The 15,286-nt window shown below is 28.3% G+C and overlaps 2 protein-coding genes and 1 non-coding gene across 3 annotated transcripts; 2 read left to right on the forward strand and 1 right to left on the reverse strand.

The window, feature by feature from the left end:
• Window positions 1-2,998: 2,998 nt before the first annotated feature.
• LOC124941752 (sphingoid long-chain bases kinase 2, mitochondrial) lies at window positions 2,999-7,192 on the forward strand. Its single transcript, XM_047482105.1, has 11 exons — window positions 2,999-3,310; window positions 3,415-3,491; window positions 3,567-3,620; window positions 3,703-3,762; window positions 4,237-4,439; window positions 4,550-4,590; window positions 4,776-4,860; window positions 5,385-5,499; window positions 6,404-6,526; window positions 6,608-6,708; window positions 6,826-7,192. Exons 1-11 carry the CDS (start codon window positions 3,154-3,156, stop codon window positions 6,959-6,961), a joined length of 1,152 nt encoding a protein of 383 aa, XP_047338061.1. The 5' UTR covers window positions 2,999-3,153; the 3' UTR covers window positions 6,962-7,192.
• A 417-nt stretch (window positions 7,193-7,609) lies between these two features.
• On the forward strand, window positions 7,610-7,683 carry TRNAI-AAU. The gene has a single exon. It is a non-coding gene; the product is annotated as a tRNA-Ile (tRNA).
• Window positions 7,684-8,501: 818 nt separating this feature from the next.
• On the reverse strand, window positions 8,502-11,583 carry LOC124941531 (proteasome subunit beta type-7-B). Its single transcript, XM_047481871.1, has 9 exons — window positions 11,444-11,583; window positions 11,110-11,268; window positions 10,902-11,043; window positions 10,717-10,813; window positions 10,568-10,637; window positions 10,394-10,498; window positions 10,215-10,313; window positions 9,910-9,997; window positions 8,502-8,746 (listed from the first exon to the last, which is right to left on the reverse strand). The coding sequence occupies exons 2-9, from the start codon at window positions 11,248-11,250 to the stop codon at window positions 8,667-8,669; spliced, it is 822 nt and encodes a 273-aa protein (XP_047337827.1). The 5' UTR covers window positions 11,251-11,268; window positions 11,444-11,583; the 3' UTR covers window positions 8,502-8,666.
• Window positions 11,584-15,286: the final 3,703 nt, after the last annotated feature.

Consider the following 15,286-nt stretch of genomic DNA (forward strand, 5'->3'; position numbering starts at 1 on the left):
TAGTGAAAAAGATAATAAAAAAATTAAATATCAATCAAAACACCATTTATTATAAGCAAATTGTTTTTCTCACCCCTCTCATATTCCCACCTCCTCCTCACTCTTTAATTAACTCCAAAATTACTTATTTATTCCTTTCATTTTTATATATTTACCTTTCTTATCTTATTTATTTTACTTATTTTATTTTATTTAATTATTAAGTTTTTTTTATCATTAAATATAATTAATTAATTAATTTTTAATATTTTATTTATTTTATTTATTTAATTAAAAATACAAAATATTATTATTTTTATATTATAATTATTTAAAATATATAAAATATTAGGTGTATTGATTTAATAAAATATAAATATTTTATTATATTAATTAATTATGTATATATATATTAAAATACTTATAAAAACAATATTTGAATGATTCAATTTTTTTTATAAAAAAATTATTTATTAAATAATAATTAATAGTTAGTCTAATCATTATTTTTTTAATTAATAATATTATATTTTATTAAATTACTACACATTTCAATATTAAATATATTTTAAATAATTATAATATAAAAATAATATTATTTTGTATTTTTAATTAAATAAATAAAGTTAAAAAAACATATTAAAAATGAGTTAATTAATTATATTTAATAAAAAAATTATTAATAAAATAAAATAAATAAAATAAATAAAATAAGAAAGGTAAATATATAAAAGTGATAGGGATAAATAAGTAATTTTAGAGTCAATTGAGGAGTGAGAGTGAGGTGAAATATGGGAGGGGTAGGAAAAATACATCCCTTATTATAATATACTCATATTTATGAAAATACTATTGTTTAAACATAAAGACCAGAATAATATAAAAATAATATAAAATACGAGTATTTACATTGTTATCAAACACATTTGAAACACAACGAGATTAATAATTTGAGAGTAATAATAAAGATATATGTCAAAATTGTTTATAAACATAACATAAATTTAACGTTAACAAGTTCGGACATTCTAAAAAAAAAATAAAATTTAATTAGACTGTCCAAAATGAATTCGCATATACATGGTTCATGAAACTCAATTTTTTTTTGTTTTTTAAATTTAACCCCTAGACTTTATTTAGGTTCATTTTATACATTAAACTTATTTATATAATTTATTATTTTAATTTATCTATATAATTTAATTAATTTATATAATATTTTTTATATAACATAAATTTATAATAATGTTTTAAAAAAATTTATAATAATGTTCAAAAATTATAATAATGTTGAAAATTATAATATAACACTTGAAAATTTATCTACTTCTAATTTAATTTGTATATTGTAATTTTTAAATTTTTATAATTAATTTATAATCAAATATATATATATATATATATAATCATGCTTAATTTTTAAAGTGTCCGAATTGCCGGGTCGAAAACTGTGGTTAATTTAGATACTTGGGTCGGATTGTGAGTTGACTCGTCTTTAAATTTAAAACGGTTAAAAATAAAATTAAAAATGCTAGAGGTATGTTTCGAACTTGCAACCTAACAAAACAAGTACAACTCTTTAACCAACTAGGCTACTAAGACTTTATATTTTAAATTCAACATCAAATTTGATAAACGCGGGACGTTTTAACATTAATATAAGTTCAACTTTTTGACTAACTAATATATATATATATATATATAATGATGCTTATTTTTTAAAGTGTCTGGATTGCCGGGTCGAGAGCTGTGATTAATTTGGATACTTGGATCGGATTGTGGGTTGACCCGTTTTTAAATTTAAAACGGTTAAAAATAAAATAAAAAATTGTTAGAGGTATGTTTCGAACTTTCAACATAACAAAAATAAGTACAACTTTTTACTGACTAGGCTACTAAGACTTTATATTTTAAATTCAACACAAAATTTGATGAACGCGGGACGTTTTAACATTTATATAAATTCAATTTTTTAACTAACTAATATATAATGATGTTGAGTAAATTGATACTTGGGTTGGATTGTGGATTGACTCACCCATAAACTTAAAACGGTTAAAAATAAAATTAAAAATGTTATCCGTAATTTTTTTTCACGGTTTTTATACTATTACTCATGCAAATGCACGGACTAAATGTTAGTTTAAAATAATGAGTTAATATTAAAATATTATAGTGTAATTTATAATATTGTAAAATATATAGGGTGATATTAAAAAGTTAATGTAAGGAAGAATATTATAAAAATATTCTTTTGTGTTTGATAATGAGTTTTTCGATTGGAGTATAATTATTGTTTGATGTAACATTTTCACCAAAATGAGTTTGAAATGAGTTTTTCGGTTGGAGATGCTCTTAGTTCATCAATTGCCTCCACTGATTTCTAGAAGAGATATCACACATCGTCATAATAATAGAGCATCGGTCAACCGCGATCACCGAAAGTCTTACGGTTTATTTTGAGCTAAATAATCCATCAAAAAAATAACCGAGATAGAGACCATCGACTCTTATTTATTTCATATCAAGTCCTTGTTTTTATTTTATTTTTTAAAAAAATATTAATTTAATAAATAATTATCATTTAAGCATAACGACAAAAATAATATAAAAACACGAGTGTTTACATTGTTAACAAACACACCTGAAACCCAACGAGATCAATAATTTGGAAGCAACGATGAAAACATAAGCCAAAATTATTCACAAACAAGCATAATATAAAATTTAGCGTTAACGAATTCTAAAATTTTAACAAGACGAAAATAAGTTCATCAAACACTTCCACTGATTTTCTAAAAGATATGTCACACATCGTCATCATAATAATAGCGCATCGGTCAACCGTGATCATTGAAACTCCTACGGTTATTTCGAGCTAAATAGTTTACCGGATAAAAATCCATCGACTCAATCCTATTGAGCTCGCGTTTCTTTCGACTTAGTTATCGATTATTTAAGTTTATTTTTAAATAAAATGAAAAATGAAAGATTCAGCTAAGTAAGGAATAACTGATACTTGTGTTCTAAATTCCAGCTTGAAGCTCTGACTATCAATCTCAGTACTAATCCATCGTCTTCTTCCTTTGCCTCGAAGATATCAAATCCAGATATATACATACATATATATACATATATGTCCTGCAAATCTATAACATAACCATTGATTCAGTAATGTTTTGTCAAGGAACAGTAATCGGAGCAACGGCGAAACCCTTGTTTCCCCGATCAGAGTTACACATGGCTTCTGATCTTTCCGCCGACGCTCTTATCTCCCGCCGAGCCTCTTCCAGTCGCCGCCGCGATCTTGTTTTCATCGTCAATCCCAAAGGTTATCTCTTTGACTCTCTGTGTGTGTGTGTAAAGTTCAAGGATCTTGTGGTAACTGTTTGTTTTACGTATGTCTGATGAATCTGGATTGTTATAACTACTTAGGAGCTAATGGTCGAACTGGTCAGGAATGGAAGACGCTATTACCTTACTTAAAGTCTCGCCTTGGTTCTGATTGTAATGTGAGTTAACTGAAGTTTTGATTTTTATCAACATTTTTGAGATTTTTCAACTGTTTTTACCTATTCTTTGAGTAGATATGTGAGTCTGTAACTTCGGGTCCTCGTCAGGCGATTGGAATAACAAGGGAGGTAGGTAAACTTGGAAGACATTTGAATTTTGAAAATTGGATTAAGATTTGGTGGTTTGATTTGTAAATGTTTTTGTTTACAGGCGATACGTGATGGTGCTGATGCTGTAATTGCGGTTGGAGGTGATGGAACCCTTCACGAGGTTAAGATTGTTCTTCAATTCTTAAACTAGATTACTTCGAGTTTTTTTCTTTCTGAAATGACATTTGAACATGAATTCAAGAAAGAAATTCCTGGTGTAATCATGATATCTTCATTGATTCCCCCCATTCTGTACACAATAACCAGTTCTGATATGTTCTTTGCACTTTGCATTATTCCAAATGCTTGTATTTCCTTCTAAATATCATCCTCGTTTCTTGTGGTTATTTGAAAGACTTGCATTTTGTTCATGCCAATTATATAGACATAGGCTACAAACATGTATCTATACAATTACTTTGAGTCTTCTTTTTGCCTATGGAAGCTTTGTTGTCATATTGCTTCTTCGTAGGTGCATTCTTTTTTCTTTAGCCTTTAGTTGCTGTAAAATCAGTTTGGTTCCTTAAAATCATATTGTGATTTTTGTTGAGGTTTCTTATACTGCCTAGAGACTGAAAACCTTTACATTCGATAGGTAGTTAATGGCTTTTTCTGCAATGGAGAGCCTGTTACTAGTCGTGATTCATCCTTTACCTCTACAACTGCACTTGGTGTAAGTGTTTCATTAGCTCTTTGTAATATGTTTGTAAACCTTATTCTACAGAAAAGTAAATTTGTCATATATATGCAGCTCATCCCATTGGGGACAGGATCCGACTTCGCTCGAACATTTGGCTGGTATTATTACATTACATCCACTTCCTATAATCAGAACGTTATATCTTGTTGAGGATGAGTAGACTCTGTTTTTAGCTGATCAAATGTGTTGCCTGATTTGTTTCTGTCAGGAAAAATGATCCTTATGAAGCCATTGATCGACTAGCTAAAGGTGTAACAATCAACTTAAAGCATGTTCTGTTTGTTGTTTCACATCCATCTCAGTTCTTGATTTGTTTCTAAAAATTGGATTTTCATAGGAACCTTAATCATGTATTTTACTGATTGAAAGGTAGTTACAGAATTTTTGGTCTTCGGTGTTTTGGTTGTTCCTTCTAATACAGTTTGGCTTTGCAGGAGAGAGACGGCGCATAGACATCGGAGCGATTAGAAGAGAAAATGAGGAGTCTCATTACTTTGTTAATGTTGCTGATATTCATTTGTAAGGAAAACACTATGATCAAACCTAATTTTGGCTTGTCAGATAGAAAATTTCTGACATATGCCTTGTCTGATGTGAATCCATTGGACTTAATGAACCATCATTCCATCATAAATCAATCATTTATTCTATCAAATCTTCCACTAAAACACCAAATACCCTTAGACCTTTTGATCTTGGGTTATTTGAATTATTAAGGGGTTATTTTCATAATTTTGTTTGTCGTAGTATATTGAAAATATGGTTATTTGGGGTCTATTAAAGCAAAAAGACATTAAGGGTATAAATATTCATTCAAAAACAATTCTTTTCCTAAGTAGCGAATATTTAGTATCTTGTATGATGTTTTGAATGATGTGATTGATGATTACAGTGTTTGAATTAATCTCAAATATCAAACAAAGCCTTATTTTATTCTTTATAACATTTGAAAATATTAAATATTAAGAATAACCGGTAATTTGACAAAAATAGTTCATTTTTTCATCAGAAATTGCATTGATATATCGTGTGTGATTTGGCAGGAGTGCTAAAGCGGGGTATTATGCATCCAGATACAAGAAATTCGGAAATCTTTGTTACGTCATTGGTGCTCTACAAGCCTTCTTTAGTCACAAGAACCAGAACCTTAGGATTAAGGTATGTGTATATGTTAAGTATCACTCTAAAATGTATATGAAACTAAGAATGGCTTAAGCATGAGACGATAATCCAGATTTTACAGTATCCATTCCTTCAAATAATACATACTCTTACTATTTATAAGTTACTAACTTACTATACTAATTACCATACTACAATTCTAATAGTATCATTATATCGTTACATTATTGTTCTTACCATAGTAGAGATCATAAGTGGCTGCTTGAGCTAAAGCCACTTGAATTTTTTATATTTATTTTTATTTTCACCATATCTCAAATCAATACTCTAACCACTTAGCTAAGTAGGTAATTTATCTTCCCCGGTTGAAGCGTAATGATCATATGTTTGGCTTCAGTTATTCTATTTAATCTAGAACGTACAATCTTTTATATCTGGAAAAACCAAAAGAAATCGGTCTTGAGAATGAAAAATTCAAAATGAGTATGAATAGAGATTAGAAAATGAATAATAAAATATTATTAAAACTCGAACCTATGAATGGGATATTCCGAAAACTCAAAAAGAAAAAGAAAATGAGGAAGGGCCCATATCAATAATTATAATTTTACACCACTCTATTTTATTTTTTTATGTGAAAAAATGGTTATCGATTTAAGAACGTAAGGTGGCCTTGCTTTTTTAGGGTAAGACACTTCAATGAGAGTGTTTTTAGTGGTAATCGAATATAAAAACTTTAGTTTATTAGGCAAGATTCTTTCCACTTTAATTACCCTGGTCAGTTTAATCCTGATTCGAAGTATAGATACTCTTACCATACTACCCCTATATTACTACTAATTACTATAATGCCCTTATACCAATAATAATATATCCTACTACTACAACTACGTCTTGATGTTGCTCTTCATTCCAACTTACTACGTTAAAGTTAATTTAGATTAACGATGGCGAATGGGAATCATACCCGAAGGTAACAGCTGTTTGCATTGGAAATGCAAAGTATTTTGGTGGTGGGATGAAGATTACGCCTAATGCACACCCTTCAAATGGGACTTTTGAGGTGTAATGATGTTATTCAGAAATCTAATTTTACGTTTTTTACAACCCTTGAAACTGACCTTGTGGTTGAAATATGATTCAGATGGTAGTGCTTCAGGATTTCAAATGGTATGATTTCATACTTAAGCTCCATAAGCTGTACAATGGGACACATTTATCAGTACATAATGTATCCTCCATAAGGTATTAATTTTCTCTTCGTTTATTAAACAAAATACTCTGAAATCCTCATCCAAAAGATATTTCTCAATATTATAGTCATGAAGATTGAAGATTCTTCTTCTTTTTCGTGTTATACAGTGCTCGAAGCATTGAAGTGGAGGAGGAGGAGATGGTTGGTAGTGAAAGCATTTATGTGCAGTCTGATGGGGAATTTCTCGGTTTTCTTCCTAGCAAATTTTGTATTTTACCCAGTGTTATCGAAATGATAGTTTAATTCTTTGTTTCTCAAATCGGACAAGTCCCCTTTCTCAGCTAGACGCAACAAAATCTCGATTGGTTATAAAGCATCCCAATATTTCCTCAGATTGGTTTGCCAAATGGTTTAGTATTTGGGGTGGTGTGTACACTAATATATGAAAGGATTTTTATTTCCAATTTTCCTTAGGACATCAGACATACATAATGACACAGTTTTGTTCATTTTTCATTGTTTTTATGTTGTATTAGTGTCTCTAACAATGTAGATTATGGGCTAATATGAAAACATTTTTTTTTTTAATTCTACATTCAATAAATCAGAACCATTAGTCGAGATTTGTAGTTTTGTGGTAAAATACATAAACTCGTAGGTCATAAATTTGAGTTTCGATTCGTTTTGGATAATTTTCAAAAAAAAGTACAAGTCAATTAGATCAAATAAAATGCTTTATTTTTAAAAATAGTTCATGCATATTAAATATGTTAATAATAGTGTGAATACACATTACTAAAGAGAAAATATAATTTATTCTAGATTCAATAGGTTTTGAGAAAAACAAATTATTCAAAAGTTGAGAAATTTTAAATAACTAGATCATTATTAACCAAAAATATGTGGTGTTTTTATTCGTTATATAATAATATTTTAATTAAAAAAATAAATGGCCTATTAGCTCAGTTGGTTAGAGCGTCGTGTTAATAACGCGAAGGTCGCAGGTTCGAGACCTGCATAGGCCAATATTTATTTTTTCCAAAAAATATGAACTTTTATTTATTTTGTGACAATTTAAATGAATCACATTTGTAAGTTTAGTAATGAAAAAATGACACTTTAGAACTCACTTTGCAAGATAAAATAAAAAGGTTAATTACATTTCATCATTATTAAATGTTGTATAGTTAAACTAAAGAAATTATGTTTATCATATGTGATTGAAGATTTTGAGATCACTAGAATATTGGATGAAATATTATTAGTAATGTAAAAAAGAAGAAAACATTTATTTGGAAACATATTATGAAACAAAATTAAAGAAATAAAACTAAAGTAAAGAAACAACTGAGATATATTATTGAATCATCTTCTTTTATCAATTTAATTATTATCATTATTTTAAAAAAATAAAAATCAACTTTTATTAGAAAAAACACATTTACAAGGTGGAAAAACAAAACTGAGAAAAAAAGAAAGTAAACAAATGGACTAATTTGTATATTTTCACTAAATTGTTAAAAAAAATTATTTCTTATAAGCTGCAGAAAAAACACTTTAATTTTTAATATAATTATCATAGAAATTATAACAAAATATAATTCAATAATAATTGGTGAATTATTTACAATTATCAGCAACATGAAAGTGGTTATAAAAGTTAAAACTTTTTGACATGATTTATATTATTATTTCCTACCAAAAAAAGTATTAATTGAGAAAATTCACACAAATCAAAAAACACAAACAAACATTAAATGACAATCCAGTTCTAACTTTACCCCAAAATTGTTTTTCAAAGTCTGGTTTAACTGTTTAGGAAACAAAAACACGAATTTTAGTTGATTTAATCATTCATATTAAACTCCGAATAAAACAGTCACCACTATCTTATGATTGAAAGAAACAAAGATTACTTGGTCTGTATAAATTCAAGTAAAAAGTGATGGGAATAGAAGACAATAGAAGATTGCTTTTTCGGTAATACAATAGAAGATGATTTTCTCACTTATTCTTCCATGGCTTCTTCTCCTCCTTCAATAACTTGTACCAGCTCTTTCAATGGTGTAATCTTTGCCATCAGAATTTCTGCAATCACAGAATCAATTTTATCGGTATACCATTTAAAAATCATCTATATATTTCTTATGTTTGATCAAATCATCCATTTATTCTATTGAATTAACACTAAAATATATTTGGATCATCATCTAAATAGGCTTTTACATGCATAGTCGCGATGAAAGCGATGAAAGTTATGACACGAAAGTTATGAGGAAATTCGAGATGAGATTATTATTTTGAGTTTAAATTGGAGTGATGTTTTAGAGTATGATTGAATTAGACTATATAACCTTGATCTAGTTGTTTGTATTGAAAGAAGTAGATCACGCAACAACTTTCTAAATACAAACCACCTCAAGGATATGGACGTTTCACTTTATTGAAATGTAAGACGCTAGCATGCCCTTACAGGCATCACATTCATTTCAAATCTAAGGCGTTTTAAGTGTGAATTCAACCCGTGACATTTGGTCTCTTAGGATTTACTCTTGGTTGGGAAATACTCTTTCTACTTGAACTACCATTGGACGAAGAAATTTTGGATAAGAAAAATTTGTTGTATATAGAGTGAGAGAGGCATTGTGAATTCAAGCTTAGTTCAGTTGTAGGTTTTGTGCCGCTTTTAATGAGGTGAAGGCAAGGATATCGTAATAAGATTTGAATATACTCTAGACTATTAAAGAAGTAAGTCAAATAAGAAAACAAAGATCGTGAAATCAAAAACTAATAAAGAGAAGTTAAGACTACGTTGTGGTGTTTATTGACAGAAGAACAATTGTGAAGGGAATTCAAAATTGGAGATGATCGTGATAATGACACAATTGTGAAGGGAAATTTGTCTTCAAGTGGATTTTGATCGATCCTTGACCTACAGAATAATGTGACCAAAACATTTGTCTTTTCCCTCTTCAAGATGACTTGTGTTTCACAAGGTGTATCTTATAAAGAACGACAGTGCGAGAATCAGTTCTCCAGTACATTTGAAGTTCTTTTGTTTGCATTAATTCATGTCAGGTTTGGTTCTCCTTTCGTGTTTGATCACAAGTAACGAAATCTTTTATTTTCAAAGAAAGAAAAAGGAGTATGACTAAGATATGCACAGCAAACATGAAGATATATTTTCTACTAGGACATATGATGTAGGCATGTAGAAAGACAATAAATCAGAATATACGAGGTTTACTAACCAGTCTTCTTGGAGAAGGTATAGCCTTTTTCGCTAACATAAGTACGAGGATTAGGTGCTAGATGGTTTCTTAAATACTCTGTTTGTCCCTGCAAAGATCGTACACAATCAAAACATTAGGGCCCATCATAATTCACTTCATTATTCAAATTATCAACCAAACTACCAAAAACTTATCCTTCAAATGACATCAAACAAGCTCTAGATGTCTAATATAAAACCGAAAATAACTGACACTAAGAAAATGTTTCTTCAAAACGGTATTCTTTGTCTATCTCCTAAGACAAAGTGAGAAAATCAACTAACCTTTGTGATCACACAAACATCAACATTGCTTCCACTACCCAAGTCATTGAATATACCAGAGCAAATAGCCTCAGTTACCAACTTGACCCCTTCATCCTTCTGAGGACAGAAGGCCATAATCAGGATAAATAATTCAAAAGACTGTTTTTTTTAATAAGAGACAACAGAATCCTACTTACAGTAAGACCTTCACGATATTTTGATTCAAATATTGCCATAGCAGCAAGAGAACCAGAACCCATCGTGGCAAATGGAAGAGTATCGGTTGATCCATGAGGATAAATCTACAAACCGATTATTGTTATATAACATTTTCTTATATAGTTGATTATTTTTCTGTAGATATAACTCACAGTGTGTAAATGTGGACCAGTAATGTCAACTCCACCAAGAACCAAAGCAGCAGATACATGTCCTTGATAACTAAACAATCATCAAATCTAAGTTTGTAAACAAACCAATCTAAACAACAAACATCCAAATAACAAGATAATATCAATACCCGAAAAGATGAGTCTTCAACAATGTAAGAGCAGTCACCACTCTCGAATCACGACCAGTATGGAAACGATGTAACTTCAACTGTGAACTAACCATGTCTAAACAAACAATAGAAACGACGCTTAACATTTGGTATATCAATGCTATCAGCCTATCATAATAACATATAGTAAACTATGACAACACCTGTAACAGCCTCGGTATCAGCTGCAGTACCAGCTCCACAACAATAGATATTAGGAGCCATGTAATGAATTTTCTCACAATTTTTATCAGCCACAATTGGTCCTTCAGTAGCTCTGGTATCAGCTCCAAGAATAACACCATCCTGGAAGTCACAATTCAGATCAACAATGGTAGTTCAATTGAGAAAACCGTGAAGAAAACAAGTTACCTGAAAGATTAAGCCAACAATGGTAGTTCCAGTCTTAAGGAAAGACGAAGATTTCAGTCCTTTGTTCAATAGCATTTCATTTCTTCGACATAGGTCGAAATTAAAGCCACCTTTAGAAGGAAGATCAATAGCTGTTGACATCTTCGGTTCAGAAACAACCTAATTATCACAAATCATGAGAAGAATCCATTATTTGATTTTCTAATTCATATAAGATGGAGAAATCGAGATCGGAAATGGATAAAGCTAAAATCGACTTAATACAGATGATAATAACATGGAGAAATGCAGATCTAAAGATGGAAATTTTCTGAAATGAAAGAAGAATACTTACAAATCACGAAAACGGGAAGAACAAGGGAGTGATGAAGATCTTTTAGTCGAGCAAAATTAAAGAAACCTAGGCTTGGAGAAGAAGAAAAGAGGAGAGAGAAAGAGAAAATATTAACTGCTGTTCTAAACTTTTCAGTTATGGGCTCAAGCCCAAATTCAATAAAACTGTAAATAAAATAGAATGGGCGCCATTAAAATAGTCCATATATCATTTGAAAAAGGACATACAAAATTCACAAGACAAGGCCTAATCTGATACTTGAATAAATAGGCTTTTGGTCAAAAGTATTGTTTTTATGATACTAAATGAGATTAAGTTATAAAATAGAATTAGAAATAGGTAAACACGGTGGGAATAAATAAAAAAAAAAAAAAAAGGAATTGAGCAAAGTGATAAGTGAGAAATAAAATACGGGATTTTTTTTTAAATAGGATAAACCTGCTAGATTAACTGATTTTCGGATGTTTTCATCAACCCAACACTATTTGACAATTGGTTCACCGGTTTTTTTAAATAGTATATTTTTTGAGATATAAGCATTCAAAATTGAAAGTATTTTCGTATTTAATATAGTCCTCCTCAATCTAGTCTCTCCCTTTGTGTAGGGTATTTTCGTATTTTTCTCTCTTCCATCATATCGCTTGATTCATTAAATAAAATATTAAAATACATTTTATTTTAAATTATTATATTATATTTTATTATTATATATTAATATCCTTTAAACCTACCAAGGTAGTTCAATGATAAGAATCAGCTTAAAAGATAAAATGTCACGGGTTCGATTACATTTGGAAGTGCCTTGTGTTGAACCGGGGTCATAGTTAGGAGTGTCATACTAGTTCTCCTTCATTTTTTTTTTAAAAAATATCATAACCCAAATTATATCATTAGTTAAATAATATAGTTATATGAGTATAAAAAATATAATTTTAACCCTTAAATTATTTCACTTAAGGTAAAATAGTACTTTAGTACTTTAGAGCAACACAATAAATAAATATATATAATCCAATAATATAACTAAAAGTAAGAACAAATTCATATTATATGCAATCAACTTGCATAATAAAAAAAAATCAAATTCAAATATTTTCACTTAATTTATTGAACATTTTATTTATATATACTTATTTCTTCAACGTTTATAAATTAATATTTAGAATCATAAGATGACAATTTTAAGTATAATAATGGTTGAATTATTTTATTGATCCATCTTATTTCTTTATTTAATAGTTATAGAACAAAGAATAAATAATAAATATTTGTTCATTTGAAGATATATAAATAATTTAATCGTAACTTATTAACTGCAATATTAAAATATTTTTTATTTTAAATTATTATTATTTTATTTTAGTTTTATATATTATCTTTTTAAGTTTTTTTTTATCAAAAAAATCTTTTTACATTCTTAAAATTTTCGATCAATCATTATTTTTTTAAATAAACATTATTAAAAAATCAAATTCCTCAACTAATCCTAAGATTAAGGTAGACTAGATGATGCAACTATTCCACATAATTAATTATTTATTAATATCATAATAACTTTGTTAGCCTATCTTTTTCAAGATAACATCAACTTTTTTTTTTTTTTTTATTTATTTATCACTATCAATCAATTGCAGTATAAGTTGACAATAAATGATTGAACTATGGTCTCCAACGAATTTTAACACTATTTTTTTTTATTAAAAATGAAATATAAATATGAATGTTTATATGAAAGATAAACACCTTGTTTAATGTTATATTATTTAAATTATTAATTAAAATTCATTATATATTTTTTAAAATCTTGTTCTTCGTTATCCTTGATTAACGGGTAGCTTGAGTGATTTATAAGAATCAAAGATCGCATGTTCGATTTATACTTAAAACGTTTTAAACTAAAGTATACATAGTTTTATGCGGGTCAAACTAGCTTACAATTAAAATAAATAAATATATATATATAGATAGATTATTAATAATAAAAATAAATAAAATGAATTTCTTTTCAGTTAGGTGCCTAATACTGCCAACGGATGCCATGTTACTTTCAAGTTTCAACTAAACATCTTATATATTCTTACTAATCATTATTGATAACAATTAATTTTTTAGCTTATAATATAATATTAAATTTAAAATAAGAGGGCGTTTGATAATGAATTATTGTATTAAAATTTGTATTAATAAATTTTAGAAAATTTGTGCTGCTGCTAGAGGTTGTGTAGTGAAACTCATAGTTAATTGAATGTGTTTATTATTTTTGAAAACAACAAAATATGAAACCATTTTTGGATTTTAGCTAATTATGTAAATTGAGATGATTTTGATTTGTTTTTCTGGTGAGTTTAGAGTGATGACGGATAGGATTATGTCCTTTTTTTTTTATAAATTTAAATATGGTCATAGTACATCGGTTGTATTCAATCAAGATTTTATATCGGCATACCGAATTTATATTTGGTCAGCTTTATAAACTAATAACAATTCATTAAAATTTGGTATATAAATTAATAAAATAAATATTTTATTTATTTATTTATAAATGTCACATAAATAATATATAAATTATTACAATAACAAAGTTTTGTATAACTTTAACTTGCATTAAGAAATCCAAATTATAAGGTTTAAATTACATTTGAGCTGAAAGGAATGAAAAAGTTTTTACCCCGAGTTTGTAAGACAATAATTAAGTTTGGAATGATATTGTCATGATGAAAACTCTCTTACTCAGACGTGGAGATAAATTCTCACAAATGAACATAATTAGATTCTTAGTCAAAATTGGAGCATTCCTTTAGGTGAAGTCACTAGTATTAATCTCTTTAAGGCGCTTTAGCTTAGATTAAGCTTTGTTTTTTGTCTTATTTGTGCTTAATTGATTTCTCTTTGTATTTGAGTATTTGAATTCTCGTTTAATTATTTTTTCTTTTAATCAAAGCAAAGTGTGTGTTTTGTCTTGAAAATTCATTTTCTTTTCCTTTTTCGTGTTTTTAATGAGATGGACGTTAAGTTATTTTTTCGAAAAATAATCTGAAATCTCAATTAGGGCTGTAAACGAGTCGAGTTGAGTTTGAGTAAAGATATACTCGAGCTCGAACTCAAACTCAAAACAAGTGTTCGATCCCGATTAGCTTGGGTTTAAATGAGCTCTTCGGCTCGAGCTCGATGTAAAACTCAAACTCGATTCAAAACATACAAAATTATAACATATCAAATCATCTCAACTATTTTTTTTTTTCAATGTATCACAAATTCACAACAAAGTGAACAAACATATATAATCATTCCATCAACCAAACATATTAAACATTACACATTAAATTTTAAAATGTATCATTAATCTACATTTTCTTAGACTAACAATTAAATAATAGCATTTCATACAGCTAATGATAATAGCTCATGTACTTAAGATCATAGCTTCGAGTGAGTTAACACTAAAATAGTTATAACAATGTAAGAATAAATCCTAATTCTATATCTCCGCATGTAAGAACTAGCATTCATCTAACCCTAAACTAACAAGAATATGTATTGAGACATTTCATCGAACACATGGAATGCGAGAGAAATCTCCAAACAGGTTATACAATCAACAATGTTATTAAACACAAACTCAACATCACACATATACAGTACTCTATACTATATTTGTTATTTATGTAGATACGATAAATAGGCGGTGAGCCGATAGACTAGCTCGAAATCTCAATCGTTCACCATGCCGAAAATCAGTTAAGGTAGGAAGAAGGAGAATAGAGATTGCATAAGGAAGAAGAGAGAAATAATATGCTTGGAGTGGAGCCTTTAGACGTTTGAAGATGAACTTTGAATGTTTAC

The sequence above is a fragment of the Impatiens glandulifera genome, chromosome 6 (assembly GCF_907164915.1).
Source record: "Impatiens glandulifera chromosome 6, dImpGla2.1, whole genome shotgun sequence".
In the NCBI taxonomy this organism is placed as follows: Eukaryota; Viridiplantae; Streptophyta; class Magnoliopsida; order Ericales; family Balsaminaceae; genus Impatiens; species Impatiens glandulifera.